The 27,086-nt window shown below is 49.7% G+C and overlaps 5 protein-coding genes and 2 long non-coding RNA genes across 8 annotated transcripts; 3 read left to right on the top strand and 4 right to left on the bottom strand.

Annotated features, from left to right (window-relative positions):
* Positions 1 to 3,595: 3,595 nt before the first annotated feature.
* On the top strand, positions 3,596 to 6,450 carry LOC130147934 (uncharacterized). The gene is made up of 2 exons (XR_008821427.1): positions 3,596 to 4,211; positions 5,566 to 6,450. It is a non-coding gene; the product is annotated as an uncharacterized LOC130147934 (long non-coding RNA).
* Positions 6,451 to 9,415: 2,965 nt separating this feature from the next.
* Positions 9,416 to 13,628, top strand: LOC130147933 (uncharacterized). The gene is made up of 2 exons (XR_008821426.1): positions 9,416 to 9,473; positions 12,380 to 13,628. It is a non-coding gene; the product is annotated as an uncharacterized LOC130147933 (long non-coding RNA).
* On the top strand, positions 9,467 to 13,628 carry FEM1A (fem-1 homolog A). The gene is made up of 2 exons (XM_056335831.1): positions 9,467 to 11,742; positions 11,916 to 13,628. Exon 1 carries the CDS (start codon positions 9,643 to 9,645, stop codon positions 11,686 to 11,688), a length of 2,046 nt encoding a protein of 681 aa, XP_056191806.1. The 5' UTR covers positions 9,467 to 9,642; the 3' UTR covers positions 11,689 to 11,742; positions 11,916 to 13,628.
* Positions 13,629 to 17,748: 4,120 nt separating this feature from the next.
* On the bottom strand, positions 17,749 to 21,323 carry TICAM1 (TIR domain containing adaptor molecule 1). Of its 2 annotated transcripts, none has more exons than XM_056335829.1 (2): positions 21,180 to 21,323; positions 17,749 to 20,415 (listed from the first exon to the last, which is right to left on the bottom strand). In XM_056335829.1, exon 2 carries the CDS (start codon positions 20,219 to 20,221, stop codon positions 18,041 to 18,043), a length of 2,181 nt encoding a protein of 726 aa, XP_056191804.1. In that variant the 5' UTR covers positions 20,222 to 20,415; positions 21,180 to 21,323; the 3' UTR covers positions 17,749 to 18,040. The 2 variants fall into 2 exon arrangements, with proteins under 2 accessions (XP_056191804.1, XP_056191805.1); XM_056335830.1 differs by lacking the exon at positions 21,180 to 21,323 and adding an exon at positions 20,836 to 21,127.
* Positions 21,324 to 21,502: 179 nt separating this feature from the next.
* Positions 21,503 to 23,854, bottom strand: LOC130147624 (perilipin-3-like). The gene is made up of 4 exons (XM_056335063.1): positions 23,824 to 23,854; positions 23,437 to 23,708; positions 23,118 to 23,246; positions 21,503 to 23,025 (listed from the first exon to the last, which is right to left on the bottom strand). The coding sequence occupies exons 1-4, from the start codon at positions 23,852 to 23,854 to the stop codon at positions 22,468 to 22,470; spliced, it is 990 nt and encodes a 329-aa protein (XP_056191038.1). The 3' UTR covers positions 21,503 to 22,467.
* Positions 23,855 to 24,028: 174 nt separating this feature from the next.
* Positions 24,029 to 24,988, bottom strand: LOC130147929 (perilipin-2-like). The gene has a single exon (XM_056335848.1). The coding sequence runs from the start codon at positions 24,949 to 24,951 to the stop codon at positions 24,040 to 24,042; it is 912 nt and encodes a 303-aa protein (XP_056191823.1). The 5' UTR covers positions 24,952 to 24,988; the 3' UTR covers positions 24,029 to 24,039.
* Positions 24,989 to 25,974: 986 nt separating this feature from the next.
* On the bottom strand, positions 25,975 to 26,797 carry LOC130147932 (perilipin-3-like). Its single transcript, XM_056335853.1, has 2 exons — positions 26,724 to 26,797; positions 25,975 to 26,234 (listed from the first exon to the last, which is right to left on the bottom strand). The coding sequence occupies exons 1-2, from the start codon at positions 26,781 to 26,783 to the stop codon at positions 26,031 to 26,033; spliced, it is 264 nt and encodes an 87-aa protein (XP_056191828.1). The 5' UTR covers positions 26,784 to 26,797; the 3' UTR covers positions 25,975 to 26,030.
* Positions 26,798 to 27,086: the final 289 nt, after the last annotated feature.

Raw genomic sequence — 27,086 nt, 5'->3', positions numbered from 1 at the left:
GACCTTCATACTCTGCAGGCTGCCTGGGACATAAACCACAGGACTTTTCTTCCTGTTCCCCGATTGTCAAAGCACACAACAGTTCTGGTGTAAATGTTGTTGCACCTGCTTTCTACAAATACTATCAGCAGTGCCTCTGTAGCGTGCTCTCCTGATAGCTGTGCCAGAAAATGTCTCCTTGTGAATGAAGATAGAAAGGAACAGGCATTCAGCAAAAGCCAATTCCTTTGGCTGTTATGGATGGGATTTGCAATTAGTTGGGTATCTGATCCAGCCATTCGGCTGCAGTTAACGGAGACAGACAGATATCCCTGGACCACAAGTCAACCCACTGATCAGGTCCTGTCTCAGGGTGAGATGAATTTTTGCACTGACTGCAAAGGGAGCCTACATGACTCACTCAACACTAAAAGCTTAAATGTTAGCAGGCTAAAGTTACATGAGAAGACTCATATCTAAAGTACCTCGCTTGCCTGCTAAATTCTAGTCTTGTGCATTAACAAAATCGTTGGGTAGATGGATACCATGTGATACATCGCCTCATTTCTCTCTTTGCTCCCAAACACTCCTCTCTCATTTATTCCTTTCAGTCCTCCTGTTCCGCTGCCTTTTTCTCTTTCCACCTTCCCTCTGATTGCTGAGCAGCTTTTTGACTTTCTCATCAATAAGTCTAAAGAGCATTTGAACCACTCTGCTCCCCCCTTCTCTCCTCCCTCCAGTTCCAAGTCAGGCAAGCTCATCGATCAGAGGAGCTGAGGAAATATCTGGTGTTTTGTTGTCAGGATGATAATAACATTGCAGTTGTGAATGGGCTGCTGCAGGCCTGATCATGGACACCTGCAGGGTTTGTTTAATTGCATTTAATGACAAATCCTATACAGAGGAGCATTGCCAGAGAGATTTATTATCCGCCAAAGAGGCAAAGCACAACAGCTCAAAATATAATTTGCACTGAGCATTTTTCCCCCTGCCTCTCTTTATACCATTGTAATAAATAACAAATCGGGTAAAGTGGGCAACACCAGCCTGAGAAGGAGGTGGGGGGCAGAGGACAGAAATTGAAACCAAAGGAAATAACAGCAATAAGGCCACAACTGTTCTTTCTACCATCCCTGTGGTCTGGTATACAGGAAATACTGTTTGTTTAATTTACAGCCTGGAAGTGCAGCTGGGGATCTCTCCGTGATGAGCCAACCTCTTCTAAGATAGCTGGAGGCTAAGCTCTCGAATCCCCACTCTTTCTAACCAGGCTTTTTTTCACCATGTTCTGTAGCTAAGTTTAGATCCTATCTATATAAACAATTACAAAGACACTAGAGCAGCCTCTCAGCGCCATGGGGTTCATCTGCCAGCGTTACAAGGAGCCATAATCTTCCACATTGCTGAAATTTCTGGGACAAACTCGAAGTGGCAGATCCTATCCTGCAAAATATCACATTGAGAAACATGGCCCTGTGGAGACAGATCATGCTACCTGAAGTCTAGACGAAAGTCTCGCACACCTCTGAGCCTGGAATTTATGTTTCCTACTAAATACTTTGCTCCAAAAAGGGAATGCGCGTGCATAAAACCAGCAGAGGACCTCATCCCTTGCTCAAGCTGAGCAGTTACTTCTTCTGTCTTGATCACTATGTGATTATCTGGCGATAATTTGTGGCAAAACCCTTCCTGAACCTGGTGTATCGCTGTGCTGGGCAGCGTTGTTTCAAAACCAGGACTGTGAAGTGTTCTTGTCACTTGAAATTACAGTCCAGGTTAGCACTTCCCAAGCTATCTTCCCTCTCTCTCAAGTTCATTCATCTTTACAATTCGTTCTCTCTTCTAATTATCCTTAGCAGAATACTGAATTGTCCTGGGCAGTTTATTTCTAAAAATTGTCTCATCCCCCCAAAGTGTTTTCATTTGAGAGCACTCTGTGGCAGGGCAGAGAGGAAAATACACAACAGTTTAGAGGAAATACCTTTGTTTAGGAAATCCAAGCCCAGGCCAGGCATGGGCATGTGTCAGAGTAAAGCTATATTCAGCATGAGCAAGGAGTGCATGCTTGCTACTCTTCCATTTTATATTCAGATTAAATTTTGCGCTTTCAGCGGTGCAACCCCAGGAAGTCTGGGGGTGCTGGCAATCTTGTCCAAGAAAATAGCACCCTTCTGCAGTGTTTGATCTGTATTTTAATGTAGGTAATAATCAGCAGTTGGCAATGTCATTACACAAACACGGTGTAGGGTAACACCTGGACCGCTGTTTTATCTGATTTCCTGGACAATGGCAGTATCACTAATACCCCCTGTTAAATAAGACCACCTGGACATCTCCCCGTATCAGCTCTAGCTATCACAAACACGCCTGCTACCTAGGCTGGCACAATGGACTGTTATCTCCTCAGCGGCTCAAATCCCCAGATTGAAACAACCCATCTGGAGTTTGATTAAAGTGTCCACAGAGAGCACATATGTTTAAAAAAAAAAAAAGAAAAAAAAAAAAAAAAAAGAAAAGCAGGAGAGAGGGAGGGCAGGAGGGACCGGACTGCTCCCTGTGAGTTTACGTGGGGCACAACCTCTGCCGGCAGCAGCAAACCCTCTCCTTTTGCTGAACGCTTTCTCCTTCTATGAAAGGAGCCTTTCACGGCAGCAGCTCTGCAGAGCCGAGGCTGTCGAAGGATACTTTTGTTTCTTTCCTTTTTTTTTTTCCACAACTGCTTACAAAAGTACATTTAACAGGCTTGGTTTGAAGTTGGAAAGGATGCCGCCCCTTGTCTGATTCCAGTGGCCAAGGTAAGTAAGCCTCACTCAGACAACAGCAGTCAAAAGGAATAAAATAAGATCCTTTCCATGGATGTGAGCCAGCATTGTCCTTTCACACCTTATCTATGTCATATGCGAGGTATTAACAGAAAAAAGCTGGGTAGTGGAAGCAGAGCTAAACCTAGGGTGAAATAAAGATTGCTCATCAACCAATTCAGAGAAAAGGAAACAGCAAAAAGGTGTTGTTTTTCTTGCTTAAATCAGTGTCTCAGTGGGATTCCAGGAAACTCAGCACTATCATTATTGTTTTCTTTGCTAACTGATTCCTTTTCTCTAGCATTCCCAAGTATATATTGCATTTGCTTATTTCAGTGAGACTGAAATACAACTGGGAGACAGACAGGTTGACAGAGCACTCCTGGAGAAGTTTATCATAGGGAAAGGAAAAAGGAGACCTGCTGAGCCCTGATATCCCTGAAAAAACACTATGCAAATTTTTATAGGCATGTAGAGTCTCCCGAGTGAGAAAATGGAGCAGGAACTCACAGGTACATTTGCAAAATTGGACAGACAATTATAGTAAGCTTTGACATGGTCTCACAAAGAATACTGCTTTTTTTTTTTTTTTTTTTTTTTTTTTTCCCCACTGCAAAGGGCAGCATCCATCCCTGAAATGAGAAGCAAGCATCACAAGAGTGATAACAACTGAGGAACGTCAACAGAAGACATGCAGGGGGATGTCCCCGAGGAGGAAGTGCTGCTCTTGGTGGTCTGGCTCTGTGTGGAAGACTAGTGATTTTGTTGTTCTCATTTAAAAAGGTGACAACAAATCATAGCCTGCCATACAGCACAGACCTGCACCCTCGCTGGCCGGAGACGGGCTGTGCCACGGAGCAGGGGTCCCACTGCCCACCAAGAGCCCTGTCTGCGATGCAGCTCCTCCGGACCTGGAAGCTAAGTATGTATTTAAGTGCTCTGATATGCTGGAGGTCATACTGTGACTTACTCTGCTCCTCAGTTTGCATCCCCTTGAAGTTCACCACGTTTGGGCTCCGAGTGGTGCAGCAGTAGTGCCCGTGAAGAACCAAGCCGTGGTGCTCATCCTGCAGCCCTGCACAGCCCTCCCTGAGCACGGCACTCACCTGCTTTAGCTTCAACGCAATTTCACAGAGAAATCAACAATCATTAAGTTCAGCGTCTCGCTCAGAGACCCCACAGCAGCTCTGTGGCAGGGTTAGGGCTCGTACACCAGCTGCTGAGAGCACGGAGGTCTGCGGGGTGCTGGGAGACTCTGCTTGTACCTTGATGCCCCGAGGGGATTGTTTTCACAGTCTAGCCCTTTTTGCTTCCAACAGGGTTTTAAAACATGAAAAGGGCAAATTTTCAATACCACCCAGAGCCTCTATTCTCAAAGGTATTTAAGTGTGAAAATGAAACTCCTGAATCCTGCTGAGGCCAGTGGTAAATGTAAGTACTGAAACACCTTCAATTTGGGTTATTGGTGCTGTTGAGCATTTTCTTTCTCTCTCTTTTTTTTAAGCTAAACAGGATGCGCTCAGCTTTGCACACTGTGATTATGGCATACGTGATTTAGGAACCTAAGTCCTTTCGGATTTACCTTCAACTGGGTCATTTAGGTTGCAAACAGAACTCTACTTGGACAATTAGCTGTAGGGCTGGTGCAGCAGAGCACCACAACAGACTTCAGCAGATGTCTACAAGGTGGAGACGGTCCACTGGCCTCCAAATCTCTGTGCTTTGTAGTTTACAAACATACTTCACAGTCCTTGAAGCCAGTCAATAACGTCCAGGTTCTTAGTGGGTCCTGATACTTCTTTGTTTGCAGTGGGTATTGAACAGTGGTCAGGACTCCCAGGTTCTATTTCCTACATGTCTATTGACCTGTTGCAACTCCTTACACCGGTCTCTGCCCTATTCGGTACCTCTGTAAAAGGAAATAGTGACTCTTGCGTTTTGGAAAGAGTTAGCAAAAGGCTAACTCGGTTCTTTGTCTATCTAGAGGTCTGTGTTTGAGCACCTTATTCCGTCAGGACTGCTACGAGGTAGCCACGCGTTACCCAGGAGAAGGGTGCCAGGGGACGGCGGTGATGGCTTGCCAAAACACACAAAAGCAGTTGGTGGCTCCACAAAAGCAAACTGAGCCCAAGGCTTAGGTCCAAGTCTGATGCCCTTGCTGCCTTGCCGTTTGCCTCAGAACCAGTCTTTTGTCCTTTCCGTTTGCGAGAGGGAGGGATCCAAAGATCCTATTGCTATTATCATCTTAGATAATCTGTGAGGCAGGAGCAGAGCAACGCTTATCCCAGGAAATCTATTGCCAGAAGGATTTAAGAGCGGTACAAATCGCCGTCCTTTGATGATGCATGAAAGAAAAGATCCATGTATCATAGGCAAGAACGACTCATGCTCCCCGTCTCTTTTACTCCCCCACTGATATATTAAATCTACAAAAATTCAGAGGGCAGCAGTGCAGCCATTAACGTTGAAATTGCCAGGCTGGTGTCTAATATAAATGAAACTACATTGATTTAGTGTTACCCAACATGCCTCTCCCGCTTGTTCATCTTCTGCAGGCTGATCAAAATCCTTCCTTCCAGGTAGCTGTGGCCTCATGGCCCATATAAGCACAGAAAATAATGTCATCACAAGCCATAATGATGAAGGTAGTTATAGGACAAAAGCCCCTGCAGCAAGTTGGGTATTGGGTCATTGTTCCTGCTAATGTCATGGTGCCATTTCTCGCTATTTTTAGAATTGTCCCTTTTGTACAGCAAATGTCTCATGTAGTTGCTTAACCGTATAGAATATCTTGTCTTCGCTGGACCTAGCAGCAAGAAGCCATCTTCCTCTGACTTGTGGAAATCAGATAAACCCCCAAAAGCTGAAGAGATTGACAAAAACTTCGTAGATGGCTGCCTGCACGACTATATTTAAGTTTTGAAAAAACAAGGATCTTGACTCAATCTGCTACTAACCTTTAATGCAGCGACAGACCGAGCACAAAGACCTTGCAGAAAATTTTGCAGGCACCTAAATTATATGCTTACAGTTTCAGAAGCAACTTGGGGATTCAATAAATCAGCATCGACTTTGTTCTTAAATTATCTATATGCTTTTGGAATTCTTAGCACAGATCCAAACTTCTCCATATTTTGAGGGAAGAGATATGGAACAATGGATTAAGAACTCTGGAGCCTTTCATGCTAAAAACGTTCCAAACCATATATCCAAGCCCTTTTACTATTATCTACGTTGTACATTATGGTTGCCTCAGATACCTTAGCATGAATTGAAGCTCTTTGGTTTTCTTGCCCTATAAGAACAGAAAATGCAGCTGTAAATCCTGAGTTTGCAGTCTAAATAAGCAAGTCAGAGAAAGAACAGATATTATTCCCGTGTTATTGGCATGGAAATAAGACATAGGAAGATTAAATGACCAGCCCAAGGTCACAAAAGGAGTGTCTAGCAAAGGTGAGGTCTCAGCCTCAGTTTCTTAAGTCTATGCCCGATACTTTAGCCATCCATTCACTTGCTTTTTAAGTACCCTGTCATTATTTCTCTGAAGAAAATTATGCTACTCCTCCAGCAACCAGTACTGTGTAATTCAGCTTGTCTGAAAGGGAATATGAAATGGCAGTTTCAAGAAAAATTAACCCTCCTGCCACACAATCTGGCAGCCCTGTCAAAACGTCTCATTTTTTATCTTCTTTTCCTCTGGTGGGTATTTAATTTCCCTCTATATTCTCAGAATACTGGCTGGGGCTTTATCTGCATTACCCTACAAAACCTTCGCAGGAGTCTCCAGGGCCTTGTGGAGGACATATTCTGTAGATGAGGGACGTGATAGTTTTGAGCCCTTCATTTCTGTCCCAGGTGTCCGGATCCCCCCTGCGCTACTTGTAGCTGTCACTTGCACAGGAAGGTTTCCTGGCAGCTTCTCTGACACGCAGCAGTAGCTCCAGCTCTGCCGGAGGACATGGGAAGCACCCCTGTGTGCGGCCACCCATCGCCGCCACGCATCACTCAGCCATGTTTTTAGGTGGGATGTTACACACTGGCAGATTGTTCATTCCTGGTTGTTGTGGGAGCTGCGCCTCTGACGCCGATCTGGCTCAGGGGACAGCCTCCCCCTTTGGGGAATGTCCCAAACCGCTGCCCTGGTTTGGGACACTAATTCTTTTGGTGGTGACCACAGTAAGAGAAACTAAAGGACGCAGGAAAAGCAATGCGACAAAGGAATTTGATCAGGATAACCCACAGTGCCTCTGCTTTCTGCCCCTCGCAGGGTCAGAATCCCACCCCAGACCTTTCAGGGGCATGCAGTTGCAGCCCACCTGCTCCCGGCAAGAGCGTGGCCACCCCTGCGTTCAGCTCTCTTTGACTTCGCAGACCAAATAATCCATTTACACCTGGGTCGGGGGCACGGTACTGAGGCTCGAGTACATTTCATAGTCACAGATCTACAGAGAGAAGCTGCTGTGACACTACTCCTTGTACTCTTTATTCTCTCATTACTAAGCAGTTTCTTTATTCATGGAAAAAACATTTCCATCAGCTGCACTTCTACCCTGTGATGTTTCCAACAGCCCACCCAAGAACTGGGGGTAGGCTCTGATGTAAATCTGGGACCTGAAAAGCCTACCTGGTGTTCCGGTGAATTCCATATGCATTCTGTGGAGGGGAAATTAATAGGAAGCTTTAGTTAATAGATACTTCAGATAAAAGTGCAAGTGCATCTGATCACCATAGCAACATGAAAGAGCCAGCAGGGAGAGGAAATGTCACTGTGTCTGTGCCTTGACCTGCAGCATAAACAGCCTAAGTGCTGTGGATTTCACAAGTGGGGACAGAGATGCACACAGGTACACAGCCCCACACGCACCCAGCCCGCTCACGCATCCAGCCGTCCCACATGCTGCGCTGGTGCACACAGACATGCACATAAAGGCTCACACGCTAATGTTAAAATGGGCCACGTGCCCAAGCTCATTGCTGGCAGCTATTTACTTAGGAGAACACAATTTTTAGCTTGTGACCATACATGCATATTCACACATCTGTGTACAGAGGGGACACAGGAATACTCCCACGTACCGCTCCTCCCGTCCTGGCGTGCAAGAAACTGCACTCACACAGCATGGCCACCCTGGAAACGCTCAAGATACCTTTGCTCCTTTTCTTTTCAAGCACAAAGCTGCTGCGTCCCCGAGCACATCGCACATGTAGATGACACACTCGCATGCACAGTCAGACCTTGTGTGGGAATTCTGCCACGGACGCTTTGGCTCTGGCTCTCAGGAGCGCTGAGCACCTGCTGCTCCCGTTGACTTCAACAGCTGCTGAAGTGAAAATTAGGCCCACGCTGTCTGTTATGCAAAAGCAGTTTCTTAGCAACAAAAATTATATTCTGTGTGAAGGCAACATGCATTAGCAGGATAATCCTAGGTAATTCCAGACAAGGCCTAAATGGGTGGATAGATGGGCTGAATAATAATAATGGCAGACAGAGTAATAATAATAACGGAAATAATAAGGCTAATCTTATTTCCCTGGAAAGGAGAAAAAACAGCTATAAATAAAATACAACAGGAGAAACCCTGTGCCAATTCTCCATATAAAGATTAGAGCCACTTAAATTCAACGTATGCCCTAAAAATAGGTTCTGGTAACTAAAGCTTCGCTCATCTAAGCTACGCTATTTATTGCCTGGAATATTTTTCCCTCGCTCCACTCCTGTATTATCGTTCAGGAATGGCGAAAGCTGTACATACTGTCCTGTGGACCAAAGGGAATAAATCTGTGTGGGCTGTTGTGGATGAGGCTTTGCCATCTACCAGACTACCTCGTCCAGGGCAGAGAAGCTGTACGCCAAAACGCTCTACCAACCCCGATGATTTGCCACAATCAAAACCACGTCAGACTAATGCTGTGTAGCTATTGTATTGTATAGTTCAATCACTTCAAGGAATTTAAAAGAAATAAACCCCCCAATGACATTTACGCATGCCGTACAGTTATAGCAAAGCTTGTCCAGGCCAGGTCGCCCCTCGTTTCCACGGAAAGGGAAATCCCGGGTCACCTCTCCCGGGCTCTCCGCCACAAGGACCCGGTCTCCCTCCCGTCCCCGGGCCCCACCGCGCACCCGGCGCCGTCACCTCCCGCTCCGGGGCCCTCAGGGCCCGGGGCGGCGGCTGGGGGGCAGCCAGGCCCCAGGCCCGGGCCCGGGCCCAGCTTGCTCCCCTGCGAGCGCTGCGGTCGCCCCGGGTACGAGCGGGACAGGGACCAGTGCGAATCCCGAGCAACGAGCCCCCGCCCGGCCCGGCCCCCCTCGGCGCCGCGGCCGCAGGGCGCCATCCCGCTCCCTCCCCCAGCAGCCCCTGCGGCGGCGCGGGGCGCGCTGGGAAACGCAGGCTGGGAGCTGCCGGGGTCCGGGGCGGGGGCAGACCCCGGGCACAGAGGGACTACAAATCCCAGGGTGCCCCGCGCGGGTCGACCGCCCTCCCGGCGGGCCCCGCCTGCCGCCCCTCTCACATTGCATGCCGGGAAACCGAGGCCTCCGGGGAGCGGCGCCTGCGGGGCCGCGCGGGCCGGGACTACATTTCCTATCGTCCCGCTCCCGCCCCGCCCCCGCGCGCGTGCAGACGCCATTTTGTTTCGCGTTACAACTTAAGATGGCGGCCAGGCGGAGAGACTGAAGGTTGCTGTGCTGAGGTGAGGGGTGTCTCGCCGGGCCCCTCTGGCCCCGCAGGGCTCTTCCCCCACCACCACCCCGCGGGGCCGCCCTCCCTCACCCCTTGCCCCGGGCCGAGCTGGGGGCGTGGCGGAGCAGCCGGTCCATGGCCTGGAGGTGGCCGGTGCGGTCGCCGCGGCCCCCGTCGCCATGGACCTGCGCACGGCTGTGTACAACGCGGCCCGCGATGGGAAGCTGAAGCTGCTGCAGAAGCTGCTGGGCAGCCGGAGCCGGGAGGAGCTGGAGGCGCTGACGGCAGGGCCCGGCGGGGGCGACGGCCCCGGGAGGGGGAGCACCCCGCTACTGATCGCCGCCCGGCACGGGCACCTGGAGGTGGTGGAGTACCTGCTGGATCACTGCGGCGCTCGTGTGGAGGAGGGGGGCTCGGTTAACTTCGACGGGGAGACCATCGAGGGGGCCCCACCGCTCTGGGCAGCATCTGCTGCCGGGCACCTGGGGGTGGTGCGCAGCCTCCTGGATCACGGTGCGTCGGTGAACCAGACCACGCTGACCAACTCCACGCCGCTGCGGGCTGCTTGCTTTGATGGGCACCTGGAGATTGTGCGCTATTTAGTTGGGGAGCGAGGGGCTGACCTGGAAGTAGCCAACCGGCATGGACACACGTGTTTGATGATTTCTTGCTACAAAGGGCACAGTGAAATTGCACGTTACTTGCTAGAGAAAGGGGCTGATGTCAACCGCCGGAGCGTGAAGGGGAATACGGCCCTACACGACTGCGCTGAGTCTGGCAGTCTGGAGATCCTGCAGCTACTGCTCCGCTCCAAAGCCCGCATGGAGAAAGACGGCTATGGCATGACTCCTCTGCTAGCTGCCAGCGTCACCGGTCACACCAACATTGTGGAGTACCTCATCCAAGGAGGGCTGAAGCAGGAAGAGGAGGGGGTTGCAGGGACCCCAAATGGGACCTGTGCCTCAGGTGGGAGCCATCAGAGCTGCTGCAGCACTGGCAAGGAAGCTCCTCAGGGCTGTGATGAAGGCTGTGAGAGATGTTGTGCCTCAGCTTCCAGTCAGGATGAGCAGCAGGTCCCTAATGTGTTCTGCACTCGAGAGGCTGCTGTGGAAGCACTGGAGCTGCTGGGTGCTACATTTGTGGATAAGAAACGTGACCTTTTGGGAGCCCACAAGTACTGGCGAAGAGCGATGGAGCTTCGGTGTGAAGGTGGGCAGTACCTGCCTAAACCTGAGCCTCGGCAGCTGGTGCTGGCCTACGACTATTCCCGGGAAGTGAGCTCGTTGGAGGAACTGGAAGCCTTGATTACTGATCCGGATGAGATGCGCATGCAGGCACTGCTGATTCGAGAGCGCATCTTGGGGCCTTCCCACCCAGATACTTCCTACTACATCCGTTACCGAGGAGCAGTCTATGCTGACTCCGGCAACTTTGAGCGCTGCATTAACCTGTGGAAATATGCTCTGGACATGCAGCAAGGCAACCTGGAGCCTCTCAGCCCGATGACTGCAAGCAGTTTCCTTTCCTTTGCAGAGCTTTTCTCTTATGTGCTTCAGGACCGCTCCAAAGGCACTTTAGCTACCCACTTGGGCTTCTCTGACCTCATGGGAGTACTGAGCAAAGGGGTCCGGGAGGTGGAGAGGGCTCTTGTGCATGGCAAGGACCCAGTAGTTGACTCTGCGCAGTTCACCAAGACACTGGCCATTATCCTCCACCTGGTCTTCTTGCTGGAGAAGATGGAGTGCACCCCAGAGCAGGAACACCAGAAGCGCCAGACTATCTACCGCCTGCTTAAGTGCAGCCCCCGGGCCAAGAATGGCTTCACTCTTTTGCATATGGCTGTGGACAAAGATACCACGACAGTGGGACGTTACCCTGTGGGCAAGTTCCCATCGCTCCACGTTGTGAACTTGCTTCTGGAGTGTGGGGCTGACCCAGATAGCCGTGACTATGACAACAACACCCCGCTGCATATTGCTGCCCGCAACAACTGCCCGCTGATCATGAGTGCCCTGATGGAGGCTGGAGCCCATATGGATGCCACCAATGCCTTCAAGCAGACTGCTTATGAGCTGCTGGATGAGAAGCTGCTCACCAAGAGCATGATGCAGCCCTTCAATTACATCACCCTCCAGTGCCTTGCTGCTCGCGCCCTGGACAAGCACAAGATTCCCTACAAGGGTTTCATCCCCGAGGAGCTGGAAGCCTTCATTGAGCTGCACTAGGGCAGGAGAGCTGAAGTCCCCAGTTTTTCCCATCGCCTGTTTCACCCCACAGAGGTAGTGCAGCCTGAGATCTCAGGCCATCCTTGCCTAGGTGCTGAAGGCCGTCGCTGTGCTGAGACAGGCTGCGAGCTTTGTCCTCATCTGTCACCATCAAGCTGGCATGCACAGGGGTAGGGGAGGAGGAGGCTCGAGAGCTCACGCCTGTCCCTCATTGTTGTCGTCTTCAGGTACCAGATATCTCCACTGCGCTGTATCCAGAGAAGGCCACAGCCCCTGCCCTTTTCCCATGCCAACAGTCTTGTCCTGAGACGGAAGGAAAATGGAGATTCCCTGGGACCTGCTGCCTCTCCCATTAGTGCTGGATTAACTCAGCGTTAAGCTTTGGAGCAGCTACACATCACACATGTGCTCTAGCCCTTCCCATCCCAAATACCAAACAGCTAGGAATGCAAGTGAGGAATAAAATATCTTCCAACTAATTCTTTCCCCACCCCCTTGCCAGATTTGGTACAGTAAGAATCTAACAGCAGAGTGGCTTGTGCTCTGCTGAGGTAGTTGCCTTGCGTGGCGGTAGGGTTGGGTGTGCTGAGGATGGGTTTTTGTCTCCCTTGGTTGGCCAAGTAGCAAGTGGTGTTAAAGGCCTGGGATTTCAGTGCTTGTGCATAAAGCTGGGTTATTTTTTCTCTTTTAGAGCCAGGCCCTATCTATGCTGCGAGACTTCTTCAACCCTGTTAAGATGTAGTAAGGTCAGTTCTGGTTATATAGTTTCATCAATAGATGTTGGTTTTTATGAATGGGGAGGAAAAACTGCTACCTTAAAAACTAAATACTACTGTGACGTTCAGGCCCTTAGCTTGTCCACTCTGTGCACGTTCAGGCCCTTCCCTGCACGGAGGCCCTCTAGCTCCAGAGGTCAGCAGGGATTGAGCTGTATGGGGTGGGTATGGCCAGGTTTTGGAGCCAAACCAGTGCACTTGGAACCATCTTTTGAGGATGGGAGGTACTTGTAGTGTGGGTGGTGCCTGCAGGGTTATTAAAGCAAGTGAGTGTTGGTGGCATGCTTGCATGAGGGTGGTCTGAAGGAAGAAGCAAGAAAGAAATGAAAGCTAAAGGTGCCTCCTTGTTCTTCTGAGGCTTATTAGTATCAACTGTTGGGGCTCTGTTAATTACCCCATTCTGAAAACCTACATGGAGTGGGTTGTTACCATCTGGTTTTAGCTTTTAGTTCTTTTTGCAACTTTACTGAAGATGGTGCTACTTCAAAGATTGAATTTGAAATCTTACTTGGCTACTATCTGGGGAAGCTCTTCTCTTTAATTAGGAGCTGGACACAATCTTGGTTTTTTCCCCTCTTTAAATCCATAGTCTCAGGGTAGGTATTTGCCTCCATTAGCAGAACCCTCCTTGGTGGTAACCAGTCAGTGTTGGTAAACAAGATGCTGTTCCAGCAGTTTCTCTTCTTGCAGGGGGAGTGACTGGGCTTTGGCAGCCTGTGGCTTGTTTCTTGGCCCCAGGCAGAGCAGAAAGCACAGTTGGGGGTGAAGCAGCTGCCTCTGAGCTTTGGGAAAGGTCAGGACTGGGAGAGCAGAACTCTGACAAACAACCGTGCACTATATGCTACTGAAGCTTCTCTACTTGTATTTATAAGTCAGCATATCCATATGCCTCAATAATCCAGTGCTCTCTGCCCCTTAAATATATTGTAGATCTGCCATTACATTTTTGCCGTGTTAACTATAACATTTATTTATAAAGCAAGGAGGTTTAACTTTTATTGAGATGTAAACTGCAGAGATAGTTTAGCTACTTGTTTTTTTTTCCTTTTGGCTGAAACCTGAACTAAATTGCAGGAATGGAATTTGTTAATTTGTGAGCTGATGAGCGCTCTTAACTTTAAATAATAAAACAAAAAATGGCTGCTAGAATGCAAGTGCCTTGGACTTCTTGCTGGTAAGCCTCTTGTTTTCAGCTTGTCTTATAGGGATGATACACTTGTGGGTACAGGAGTACTGGGGTTTTGCAATCAGTGGATGTGATTGTTTAATTTCATCATTACTCCTGGGAAAAGCTAATCTCTACTGCAATTGCAAACATTTCCCCTGAAAAAGAATGACACTGACACTGAAATGACACCCCTCTTCATATATTTTTGCCTTATCTTTTGATGTTAATGAAACAATGTGAAAGGATGCTACTCTGATGTTACCTGCCTTGTATACAGCTGGGGCTGTGGGCACAGCAAGCAGGAGGAGGGATGCAGTGTGGCTATCATCAGTTCATGTTTTTCAACCCCAAATCTGTTAGTGGGAGGTCAAAAGCAGACAGAGGATTTAAAGCTATTGGAGTTAGTTCCCCACAAGGATTTGGATTTCCAAAAATGCTCAGCCTTCCCCAGGGAGGATGGCCGCAGCTGGGTAACATATTTGAATGTTTGTCCCTTCGGTGATTGTTCCATCCTCAAAAGAAATAATTCTCGATCAGTGTTGCTGCCTTTGTGCTAGACATGAGGCAGTGTCTGCACATCTGTGGGACATGGTTTTCCCCTCAAAATACTACTGCTGTGCAATAGATGATCTTCAGGTATGTAGGAGAGCAGGTGCCGCCGCAGGTACAAGGGACTGCATAGCCTCAGGACCGAGGCAGCGACTGATGGTCCCTGACTGGGGTGTGCTGTGCCTGCAGTTCCATCCCCTGGTGCTGGGAGGAGAGAGATGAGAAGGGAGTTCTGCAGCTGGGATGGGGAAGCAGCTCTGGAGCTGGGATCTTGTGATTGGGTAGCTGGGGGATCCAGTCATGTCCAAAAGCCTCAAGGAAGAAAATACTTCATGTGATAAAAAAGGACTTTACATTTTTTCTTTTTAAACAGATAAATAATCTCTAATTACATGGTAAGGACCCAGCAATTAAATGTTGATAGTAATTACTGGGTGGGAAATATCACTGCATGAATTCAGGGGTAATTACAATGAACAGTCCGTATCTATTGTATGTGTTGTCTGGGCCAGCTCCAGTATGTGGGGCAAAAAGAGGAGTTAATGGGGAGCAGCGAAAAGTTTCAGTGATGATTTTTATCATTGGAATAATTATCTTGGACTGAGAGTAGAAGTTTCTTTTCACAGGGGTGGCTACAGACGCTCCTGTAGCACACTGCTCTCCAGGAGCCCTTCTGTACCCTGCCACAAACAATATGTCTGCCTTTTATTCCTTTCTTAAAACCTAATATGGGCTTTTCTCTCTCTCATTCTGGTATTTGGCCCTCTTGACAATAAAGCCTTCCATATGGGTTTCCTTAGAAATGTAAAAGTGGTGAGAAATTCATTGGCATTTTGCTGGAGACAGTTGCTGGTGTCCTTCAGTGGTCATCTTTGAGGTCTTCTAATGCTGTAGGGTCAGTGTTTACAAGGAAGTGGCCTAGAGCATAAAGGTAGGGATACTGGTCAGCATTTCCCAGATTCTCAGAAAAACTGGGGAAGAACAAGGGGGTCGCAGGCATGTTCTCCTGGTGAAAACAAGGCCCTGGTGGCAAAGCTTCCTTGCTGGCGTGAGCAGCAGCAAAGAGGGCCCTGAAAATGTGGGAAGAGTGAACCTGCTGCTGCTGCGGTTTGAACAGGGCGGTGGCTCTTAGGTGGAAGTTGCTCCCAGTAGTAACCTTTGAGCCTCTCAGCCCTCCATGCACAGTAAGCTTAAAAAAAACACCCCACAAACCCCATCCTGCAATGTTTTACAGTCTGCTGCGATGTCTTTCCCTTTCCCTGGTTCAAGCAAACTCTAATGTGACTGTGTTAAGGCTGTTTACGAGCTAGAGCAGCTTCCAGTTGGCTAGTTTTGCATGACATTTATTTATAGAAAGCAGAAGAGCTGGGGAAGGAGGGAGGTATATGTTTTCTTCCAAGGGGGGCGGCTGTCCTGTTGGCTGCACAGCAACAACTGCAGTGTGACAGGAATTTTGGTAACACAACACCTATTTGAACAAAAGTGATGTGTAGAGGAGGGAAAATAAGGAAATAGAAGGAATCCAAGCACCTGGAGGATTCCAGCAGACTCTGAGAGAGAGTCAGTGATGTAATCCATTGTCACTGGGTCCTTCAGAGTTAAAAGCCAAACTTGTTTCAAAGCTGGAAGCCAGCAACCGATGGCAGCTTTTAAATAGCGATGTTTTTGTGTGGTGCTTGTTCTGCTCAGGACAGAGAGGGCTTTCATTTATCCAAGCCTGGCATCTTGTGCTCGTTCTCAGCCAAGGAGGTGCAGGAGGAGCTAAGCTTCCTTGAGGTGTGTGAGGGAAACAGAGAAACTTTCTATGGACAGATCCATGAGAAAGATCCTGTGCCCTCTTAAGGGGAGATTCTGCGGTATTTAAATCCAAAACCGTGACAGCCACCACTCTTGCATTTTAAGAGTAGGTACAAATAGTCTCCTACATCTGGTGGTGCCCAGGAGCTCCAGAGCTTGCACTGGTCAGTACCCAGGCTCTCCAGCGTCATCCTGCAGACATCCTCGGCCCCTCCTGAGGGGCACAGTTCTTACACAGGTGTTGCTTGTAAGGCTTGGATGGTTCTTTGACAAAGACTGCAATCCATAATCAGGCCCTGTGAGTGCCCAGCTTGGGTAGTCCCAGGTCCGGGATGTTCTGGGGGAATCCTGTGCTTTGGCTGCTAGGCAGTGCTGGCTGCTCTCGCTTTGAAACCTGCCGGGACAGCTATTCAGAGTGGTGCAAGCACACACATATCTGCAGAAATGGCCCAAACGGGGTCACCTTTCCCTGTATCAGTAACACTGACCTTCGAGGTCCACCTTAAGGAGGACGTGGCAGCTCTGGGCCTCCTTCCTAGGGTGAAGAGTAGGGCGAGCAGTGCTCTGCAGCTTGCAGAGGCCCTGGCGCAGGGTGGGTTGGCTCCAGAGCTCGGGGCTGTTGGCCGGGCTCTGGTCTGCGGAGGAAGCAGGCCCATGTCTGGTCATCTGGTGGCTTTGGGCTGACCTCTACTGACAGAGCCGGCAAATGGCTGCTACAGAAGCTGTCAGCCCCAGCAGAGCGTGGGGATTTGAGGCGTTGCTTCAGATGCCCTCCATGGGTTCAAAGCTCAGTAGATACCTGCCTGGTATATCCCTCACCCGGATGCTGCAGAATACTTCCCATGTTCCTGTTCTTTCTCCGTCCCTTTGGTAATGCTCTGCTCAATGCTTTTTGTTTTTCTGTCAAACTTTTCCCTCAAAGGCAGTAACAAATATGTGGAGTAATCTCAGTAGGGAATGTGTCTCTGTGCAACAGCCAGTCTTAACGGGACCCTGGTCCCACCTCTGAGCTTTCCCAAGCAGGTAAGAATGGAGGAGTGGACACAGCTTCTGCCACCCTGAACTTTCTCTGCATTTCCCCCATCTCATTCCACCTTCATTAAGTAATTTTTTTCCCCTCAAGAACAGCTTTGCTGTTAAGATGCCTGTTTAGCCTTGTATCTGGTGTGTAATCTCAGTTCTTTTAACAGATTTTTTTTAAATAACAAAAATACCATGACAATGCCTCCAGGGGCATGTGGGAATTCCATCTGTCACGAAAAAAACTTCTCTCTCTGTAGTTTCAGAGGGGAACTGGGAAAATTGATCTCTTGATGCCTCAGTCCAGAGGCCTTGCAGCCTTTCAGAAGTCTGTGAAACTGGTTTCCTGAACCTTCCTGGGTCTGATGTGAAGCTTGAGGAAATGGTGCTGCTGGTGCCCTGCAGCAAGGGGAGCACACCATGCAGACAAAGTAGGCATTGGCGTGAAAGGCTGGTGGGATACTCAGCAACCCCAAGCAAAGGGGAACTGCTGAAAGAAAATGGTGGGACCTCGTGGTGCTTAGCACTTTGACGGGGGTGTGTGTGTGTGTGTGTGTGTCATAGTGACTCTCCAAAGCAGACCCTGAAGATTTTCCTTCAAATGATTTGGTCACCAGCAGATTACAAAACAGAATGCTTGTGTGCCATTTCCCAGCCCCCTCCACCCCAGAGGTACAGATGTGCAGAATGGTTCTCCAGATATCCCTCCCTGCCCCTTTGCTAATTCTACTGAAAAGAACCAGAAAAACATAAATTAATTAAGATTTATTTATAAAATTTTCCAATAGCCTCAGAAAATCAGGAAAAGAGTTTTCTCAAGTTACTTGAAAAGCCCAAGGAAAATGGTCCCAGGAGATTGCAGTCTCTTGTCCAACAAAAAAAAGAAGTTAGTATTCTCCTGTGCTCCAGGAAAGTGGCATCTTTTACCCACAGTGAAATAAGAATAGTCCCAGTCCCAGCAGAATCACTATAATCTAGGGTTTGAAACTAAGTGTGAATGTCTCTGGCTGTGGCTGACCTGCTGTGTCTCTGATGCAGCATTCTACCTGGTTTCTTCCTCACTGTCCTGTGGACCTGGTGTGACAGTTTCTACCTGCATCATGTTGTGGTCCCCAATCTGAACCATTCGAGCATGTTGAATGATGAGGGGCGGGTTGCCTCCGGCCCCTGGCATCATGTTGTAGTGGCCCGATGGGAGATGAAGTGGTTGGAAAGGAAGGGGACCCATCTGAGCAGTGGGGTGACCAGCAGGGGGAGGTGGGTATGCGGCAGGAGGGACAGTCGAAGCAGGGGGGCACCACTCTTGGGGTAGTTGCTCCAGTGGCTGCGGCCGAGTTGCTGATGGAGGCAGCTGGGAAAGGGAGCCAAGGTGCAGGGCAGTTAAGTTCTGCAGTGTTTGGTACTGTTGCCGATACAGCTGTAGTTTCCTTCTCTGCATCAGGTCCCACATGGCTTTCCTCTCATTGATCCTGCTGGTGGTAAAGGTGTTCTGCACTGTCCTGGAGAACCCAGGAGAGTTCTCATCCAAGGGCATCAGCCCGCCGAGTATGCTGGGGATCTGGCTCCGCTCCAGAGGGTTCTCCTTGGGTACAAAAGGGATGACTGAGTCGTGCTTGGATGGTTTCAGGATGGACTCCATCAGAGCAGTGTTTGTCTGAAACATACACAGGTTGCATGGGAAGTTCTTGGTCAGCAGAAGGATGATGAAAGCAGAGTTTTCCATAGCATCCTGGAAGCAAGTCATATGGCTGCGTCCGGCAATGAAGAAGTCCTCACAAAGTGTGGCACCGTTGGGAACCCCCATGTTCTCCAGCCGGTCCTTGACCCGATGGGCAACAATCTCATCTTCACTAGCATGCAGGACAACAAAAGTGAAGAACTTTCCGCCATCTGGCTCTGATGTGGGCGCTGGTTCTACACTTTGGAGAGGAGGTGGCCAGGCTGGAGAGGGGGATGAGTGGAGGGGAGGGGGATATGATGACTTGGAAGTTGCTCCCTGCAAAAGATAGGGAAGGGTTGAGGAGAAGGGATAGGTGGGAGGAGGAGGAAGGGAAGAGGCTGAAATGGAAGCAGATGCAGAGTTAGAAGGAATGCTTGCTGGAACAGAGGAATCCTCCATGGACTTGTGGGCAGGAGCAGTATCCAGTGTAGCTCCTGAGGCAGGAAGACCTGTGGGTAATTTCTTTTCATCTTGCTTTTTGTCTGTGTTTTCTCTTGGTGCCTGAGGTTCTGCTGCCACTGTGCTGGAAACATCACTATTTTTGACAGGTTGGCTTCCAGTACCCACTGTGGGCTGCTGTGTTTTGGGAATAGGGAGAGATGGATGATGTGAACTGACCTGCAGAACCTTCTCTGGTCCAGGCACTTGGGTACCTGTGTCCGGCCTGGGAGGAGAGTTGGGTCTGCTGGCCCAGCTTGTTTCCTGCAGGCCATGGCTCACTTGGTCCCCGTCAGGCTGCCCAGCACCGCTGGTGCTCCCTTGGCACAGCCGACTGGGCTGGAGGACACACTTGTGGGAAGAAGGCTGGGTGTGAAAAACAACTGTTGGTGACGCACTGATCTCAAAGTGACTGGGGAAGGAGGGACTCCCCAAGGAGCACAAGGTCCGTGGGCCTGAAAAGTCTGAGTTGCCTCCAATCTGCACGGGAGAACTTCTCACCACGTAGTTTGGGCTGGCCGCCTGAGGAAGCCCTACACCCGCATCAGATCTCAGCGTCTGAAATTTGTCGCCTGGGCCGGTGCCAGTAGCAGAGCCATGTTTTTCCTGGTCCTCAGGTGGGGTGCTGTTCAGTGTCCCCTCCTGAGTTTCCTTGCTGGCACTGCAGGCTTTGGTGGCAGCCTGGCAGGCTTTGTCCATGGCTTCATGACTGCACAGTTTTTCTTCTGCCAGCACTGCGTAGATCTGTGCTAGAAGTGCCCTGGCATCTGCATCCAGCTGGGGAGGCTGCAAATCCTCCCCATCTTCCTGCACTCCTGCAGCACCCAGTTTGGTCTGCTGGACATACTGGGCTGCCCGGTTATCTCCCAAGGCAGCTAAACAAATTCTTGCATCCGTTTCTTGCCCCAGAGTAAGCAGGACCATGGCTTGCAGTAATTTGCTGCTGGGCCCAAATATCAAGTGCTTCAGTTTATATTTGAGGCTAAGGAGTTTATCTTGTGGGATCTGGGATAGAATATTAAAAATGTCCTTGAAGCTTGGCTGGAGCTCGGCGCTCTGTGCCATCTCATCAGCTGGTGGCCCAGATGACGGACTGAAGCTGCATGGATGGAAAAAGCGTATTACAGTACTCGGAGCAAAGGTTCATTCCCTGGCGCTGCTCTGCGATGCCCTGCTCGTGCTTCACGTACTGCGTGAGCGACAGCTCATTGCTGCTCAGGGGCTTGTCCCGGACCTGGAGTATCTCGGTGCTGAGGAACCTGCGAGGAGAACACAGGATAAGGTTCAGGAACAGCGATGTGGGCAGCGGGGGGGGGATGCTCGCCAGGTGCTTGCAGAGCCCTCCCTCACAGCTCTCGAGTATTTTTGCATCTCTTCAGTGTTTGCAGGTCTGCTGGCGTTCCACACGTTACTCAAACACTGTCATTAAGCAAAGGGCACGTTTTTTGCCTTCATTTCCCATTAATTACAACTGTTTTCAAATAATTGCTGAACTAATCACGTATGTATGTAGACGCAGGTGTCTTTGTCTCCCGCAGGCAGCTGGTTGCAGGGGCCCGGCAGGCTTCTTGCGAGGGGCAGGAGGAATAAAGCACACCTGGAGGGAGCCCTCCGCGCCCGCCCCGCCCCCGGGCAGGCTAGGGGCTGTCCCCCTGCGCCCCCCCAGCCCTGGCACTCACCGAGGCCGCTGGCGGGGCAGGGCTCACCCGGCTGCCGGAGTTGCCCTATTTAAAGGAGGCAGCGAGTGCCCAAAATAGCTCCCAGCCGGGAAAGTTCGTGATTTCAGGTTGCTTTTTTCTGTCTCATAAAATTCCTGCGATTGCCTCATCGGCCGGCGCAGGCCGGGCCCGAGGAAGCTGCCGGCCCCCCCCCCCCCCCCCGTGAAGGCTCCAGGCCGCCGCCGCGGCGGAGGCGAGCGCAGGCGCTGGCAGCGGCGCCGTGGCCGTGGGCTGCGGCCCTTCCGCCCCCGCGCGCCGCCCGCCGCCCCCGCGCCCCGCTCCGGCCCGGGCCCGGGCTGCCCTACCTGCGGCTGCTGCTGCTCCGCGGACCCTGGGCCGGCGGCGGACCCGGGGCCGCACGAGGAAGCGGCGGGGCCCGGCGGGGCGGAGCTGGCCGGGCCGCGGGGGAGCTGCCGCCTCCTGCCCAGGGCAGCGCCGGTACCGCGGGGCGCAGGCACGAGGCTCGGGGAAGGGGTCTCTCTGCTCTAAGACCGAGCCCGAACGTGGGACCTGCCGCCCGGCGCTTCTGATGCTTCCCCCCCCCCCCAAGCAGCTGCGGGAACACACAAGCTGTTGGAGAGGTGACTTGTTAAATACGAGCTTCTCGCTCAGGCCCAGGGGAGAACAGGACACTGCAGGCTTAGAAACGCACAAGAAACTGGTATTTGAACACAGGTCACACTTTATTCTGATGTCTGCTTGCCATTATTCAGCCTTAGCCCAGGGACCATGCTAGGACTTAAGTTACCACAATAAGTTACATTGGAAATTATTACAAAGCATTGTTTGCTGGGAAAACAGCCAGCACCTGTCACCCCTATTTTAATAATAGGATATCCCTTTGCCACAGCAGAGTAACTCCTGGCAAAAGCCATCTCACGTGGCTGCAAAGCATTTCACGCATGGAGTTACTTACACACAAATAGATGATCCCTGAAGTCATTCACACAGCTAGAAAAAGTAATCCCACTGCAAGCTGGCTTGCTTAAAAGAAAGTCCCACTTTGCTAAGTGCTTCTCTATGAAAGAAAAAGTGTTTGACCAATCCGTAAAATATTTTTGAGAAGAATCTCTTGCCCCCAGCTGTTTCTGGTCTGCTGCAGGGCTGAGCTCAGCGGAAACACAACAGGCAGAAGGGAAGGCATGTCTGTAACACATTTTTAAACTTGTAGAAGGAGAGAAATGGTATCAAAGGTCAAGCGCATCATCCTCCCAAGATCTCTGCAGCTTGGATGAATTGAAAAAGAAAATTCAACATTAAAAATAAGTTGAGACCACTTCTTCTCTCCCACAACTTGTCTCAGCAGGAATTGGCTATTCACACATGCAGCTAGGCTGACTTAAAAAGCTGAAGTACAGGTCCCCATCTTCCCTTTCAGTGCAGCAACATGATTTAAAAAAATTAGTAAATCAAGCTACAGAATCACCCCACCCTGGCTATCAAGCCTCCTTGCAAGCTATATCTTACTGTGAACAGCCTGGGACAGCAAGAGTGCTAACAGTGCCACTCCTGTTCAACTGGCAGTTGGACACATAATTAAAAGACAAAGTGCTGTTCTAGCCAGGGAGCCTTGACCAGAAGAGCAGGAATTTTTCAGACTTCTTCCACTGGTGCATTCATTTTTATTTCCTTTGCAGCCTCTGCAACGTCTGTGTCTTTCTTTGCCCTCTCTTCCAGCTTCTCTAGCACTTCACACCCTTCCCCCAGGGTCCTGTTTGCTCCCTTTGGTTCTTTGGGTGTTTTAGCCATCTCCTTTGATGATGTAGCCTCTTCCAACACAGATGATTTTATATCTGTCACTGTATCTTTCTTCTGCTTTCTGCTATCCTGTGACACTTTAGCTATTGCCCTGAAGGGACCCACAAGCCAGTTTAGAGGGGTGTTCTGAGTTACATACTCAAAAAGGTCATCTAGGGACCTCCGGGCCTCTGCCACACGGTCCTGGCTCTGGGTCAGGGTGGTGCTAGAGAGGTCCTGGAAAGATACAGCACTGGAAAAAGAACTATGGAGCTTGTGGATATTTCGAGTGGCCTGATTCACAGCTTCTTGGATGTTGCTGGGGAGGCCTTGGATGCTGGCCTTCAGATTCTCATAAACAGGTTGTAGCTGCTGGGTGATGATACGCAGCATAGCTAGAGTCCGTGACTCTACCTGCTGGGAAAGAGATATAGCTCAGTTACTAGAGCAGACGAGATGTAAAACATCCACAAGAGGCCTGATTAAACATGCCCTCCTAGGGATACCTCTGGCTGGGAGGCAGTTTTAACTTGGTTTCCTTTGGGTTGGGTCAGGCTCCAGTCCACCCACAGCTGATGGAGCTTCTCCTGCCCGTCCAGGAGCTTCTGGCCAACCTCCTGTTTCACAGATTCAATCTGATCGGGAAAAATGAGAGGAACAGCTGTATTGCAAGCACACACAATCAGAGAAGCACAAGCGCTTCCCTCCCAGGGAGGGATCCAAGATGACAGGCAGCTGGTGCAGGATGGAGGGAGAGCTTCCATCTGGATAGTAGGGCAGGAAGACTACAAACAGAAGGAAAAAGAAAAAAAAGCATGTTTGTACCAGTTTTAATGCCAGCTGTAGTCGTGAGAGAGTATCCTGGGTGCTTTGCTTAATGCACTGCAGTTTGTTCAGGGAGTGCTGGTAGGCTCGGTGGCGGACTTTGTTAGAGAGGGAACCCAGACGCACAAAGTAACTCTGTTGCTGTTTCTGCTCCTCCACAGAAGCCATACAAAATCCCTCGACAGCGGTGGCCAGTTTACCTGGAGGAAACAAGAACAGAGATGCAGCTGTGCTCCACTCCCAGCTGTAAGGGAGGGGAAGAGGTAAGGTCACTCATTGAAAAACATAAGGCTGAAGCTTGCTGTGTAAACAGTAGAGGTTTGTAGTTGCTCAGGTATTAAAGGCAGGCTGGTCCCTGCTCAATGTGTTCTCTTCAGATAAACAGACTTGACAGATAGGTTGAAGTGTGCACCCACATATTTGCTTGTCTTGAGGCTTATGGGCAAGGGCCAGTTAGAAAATGCTTGATCTCTGTCCCATACCACGTGGCAAGCCAGTGTTGACAGACAGCCAACTTGGTGACAAATTCAGAGCTACCTGTCTACTTCAGAAGAGGAATCTTGCAGTGTCAGGTGCTCTAGTCATGTGGGAAAGGATTTGTGTTTACAACTGCCAGCTAAGCATTTTCTCACCTAGTTCCTCCTCTGTCATTGGGAGGTAGTGATCCACCAGATCTTCTGATATACCCAGGACAGATCCCACACCACCTGCCACTGCTTGGCTCACTGCCTTGGCTTTGCTCATGCTGTTGGTCACCACTGAATTAGTCATCTCCACACTCTCTTGGATAGCTTCTCTGCTCTGCTCCAAGGCTGTATTTATTTTGCTAGTAATGGTGCCATATGCAGCATCCAGAGCTGTAGTGACTGTAGAAGTGACCATTGATTTGGTCTTCTCAACACCATCTTGAACAGCCCCTTTCGTTAGGTCCATTGCTTCAGTCACTGTGTTGGTCACAAGATCCTTTGCACCCTGGGCAGCCCCTACAGCAGCAGTAATAGTAGAAGCGACTGCAGACTTGGTCAGTCCAACACTGTCCTCCACAATGTGTTTACCGAGGTCTACTGCCTCGGTCACCTTGTTAGTCACGAGGTCCTTGGCACCCTGGGCAGCCTCTACAGCACTGACAATAGTAGAAGCGACTGCAGACTTGGTCAGTCCAACACTGTCCTCCACAATGTGTTTACTGAGGTCCACTGCCTCGGTCACCTTGTTAGTCACGAGGTCCTTGGCACCCTGGGCAGCCTCTACAGCACTGACAATAGTAGAAGCGACTGCAGACTTGGTCAGTCCAACACTGTCCTCCACAATGTGTTTACTGAGGTCCACTGCCTCGGTCACCTTGTTAGTCACGAGGTCCTTGGCACCCTGGGCAGCCCCCACAGCACTGTTAACAGTGGAGGTGACCATTGACCTGGTCATCTTGACACTGTCACCAACAACATTTTTAGTTAGGTCCACAGCTTCAGTCACTTTATCAGCCATTGCTTCTTTTGCCTCACAGGCAGCATCCATAGCAGATGTCACTTTGGTGGAAACCAGCTGCTTGGTGTCAGAGATTACCTACAACAGGCAGAAGCAGAGAAAAGTATTTCTTTCCCTGAAATAGATTTTGCCTCCCTAAAGTAGCTTTTACATATGATTAAGTTACATTTGCAGTCTTGTGAGAGAGCTGGGGAAGTCAGTACACCTATGTTTACATGGACATGTTCACTTCCACATGCTGAAGGCATCTCTCCAGCTTTCATCAGCTAGCAGTGCCTCCTCCAGCCCATACCAGGGACTGACCTGACAAAGCAGTGCTGCTGAAGTTTATTTCTGCATATTCTTCTGTACTTGTAACAATTCCGTCAAGCAAGAGATCAAGTCATAGCTTCCCCAGGCTTTTACTTTACCTTATCTGCTGGCTGTTGAAGAAAAGGCAAGTTCTCTTCCAGCTGATCCAGTCCTTTACAGGCATATTCATTTACAAGTGCAACTAGAAAAGACAACAGGTACCAGTTTATTCTTCAGTTTAGAGAGGGGTTTTTGACCCTACAATAGCCAATTCAGAATGCACTCACGAAAGCAAGCCAAAGAAAATAATCACCATTTTGGGGTGAGGGGTCTTGTTAAAAAGTGAACAGACCCTACAACGTGACAGGTTCGAGTAGTCTCCATTTTGCTTCTCCAGTTTTCTAGCTGTTGGCAGTACGTTGCTCCACTGGAGCGCAATACTTGTCCCTGCAGGGCAGGGCAGTTTGTTTAAAGGGTTGAAAAGTGTTGGGATGGGAGACTGAGCTATGTCCAAGACGGGCACTGCTAATACCAGTTGGGATGCTCATAACTTGGAGTGATACAGGAGAAAGCAGGGAGTTTTTGTTTAGTGACTTAAAGCAACCACAGACAAACAGCCAGACTTTGTTTCTGCTCATAATGGTTTCATATCCATGAAATTCAGTAGGTTCATTGAGCAGCTGGGAGGTGCTGAGTGGAAGACTTGGTGCTACAATTAATTACAACAGTGTGCTATAGGAGATGGATATCACCCAACAGGCACATGAAACTCCCTCCACACCTATTCCTCTAGCGTAGACAGGGTCACCCCAGCCTCCTCACTTACTTTGTGGCTCAAATTGATTCAGGATGGGCTGTGCCCCACCAACCACGCTACCTACTGCAACAGCAGCCACAGTCTCAGCCACATTGCAGACACCACTGAGGTAAGGATGGGTCTCCTTGGTATAGTTGTAGGCAGACGAGACCAGGTTAAATGCAGAGTTGAGCAAGGGCAAGCTGGTTACCCGATTGACAGCACTCTAAAACCCAAAAGAATAAGTGACATTAGAGACCCAGCCTTAAGCTGCTGAGCGAATACAAGCCATGTGTCTATCCTGAAAGGTCCTAAGCCGGCATCCAGTCCATCTTCCTCATCCTTCTTAAACTCAGTTGAAGACTCAAAGACTACTAGGACATCAGTGACAAGACAGGATTAAAAGTTCAGGCTCTGAGCTCACAAATTCTGAGTCAAACCAGGTTTCAGCACCAACCCCTGATGTGGAAATAGGACCTATAACAGCTCATGTTTCAGAATTATTTGCATTATTTGAGCCAGCCCTGAAGTTTTCTCTTAAGCAAAAAAGTTAGTTCTGTACTAACCAAGTTTAGATTTAGCCACAGTTTCATATGGTTAATCTTTCTGTTACTCCCAGCCTGGTTTTGAGGCACTGGGAGTTAGTTTACCAGTGTATCTGTCATGAGGTAGTTTAACTGCTGCATGTTAGAGCAGTAGCTGCCCTGGCACCTACCACTTGCTGCTGTTCCTCAGCCTTCAGCACATCTTTCTTTGTGCTCTTTTCTGATGCCATGCTGAATTCAACCGCAGCTGAAAGGAAAACCAAGAGTATAACAGCACAAGCACAACTTGATTTCCTCCAGTGGAATTCAAGTCCTAGCAAAACTGGTGAAAAATCAGAGGGCAACAAAGTTGGGATCCATCATTCCACATGTCCCGAGAACATTATTGTAGCAGCACTAATCTTTCTTGCAAGGGTGTGAAGACATTGGAAAGGCTGCATGATTTATGATGTGCAAGTATTTATGTAGGGCAAAGACTGTACTCAGTCACCTCCCTCAATCCCTGAACAGCCAAATACATTAAGCTAAATCAT

The sequence above is a fragment of the Falco biarmicus genome, chromosome 4 (assembly GCF_023638135.1).
Source record: "Falco biarmicus isolate bFalBia1 chromosome 4, bFalBia1.pri, whole genome shotgun sequence".
NCBI classification, from domain to species: domain Eukaryota; kingdom Metazoa; phylum Chordata; class Aves; order Falconiformes; family Falconidae; genus Falco; species Falco biarmicus.
This window is presented reverse-complemented; position numbering and strand designations above follow the sequence as displayed.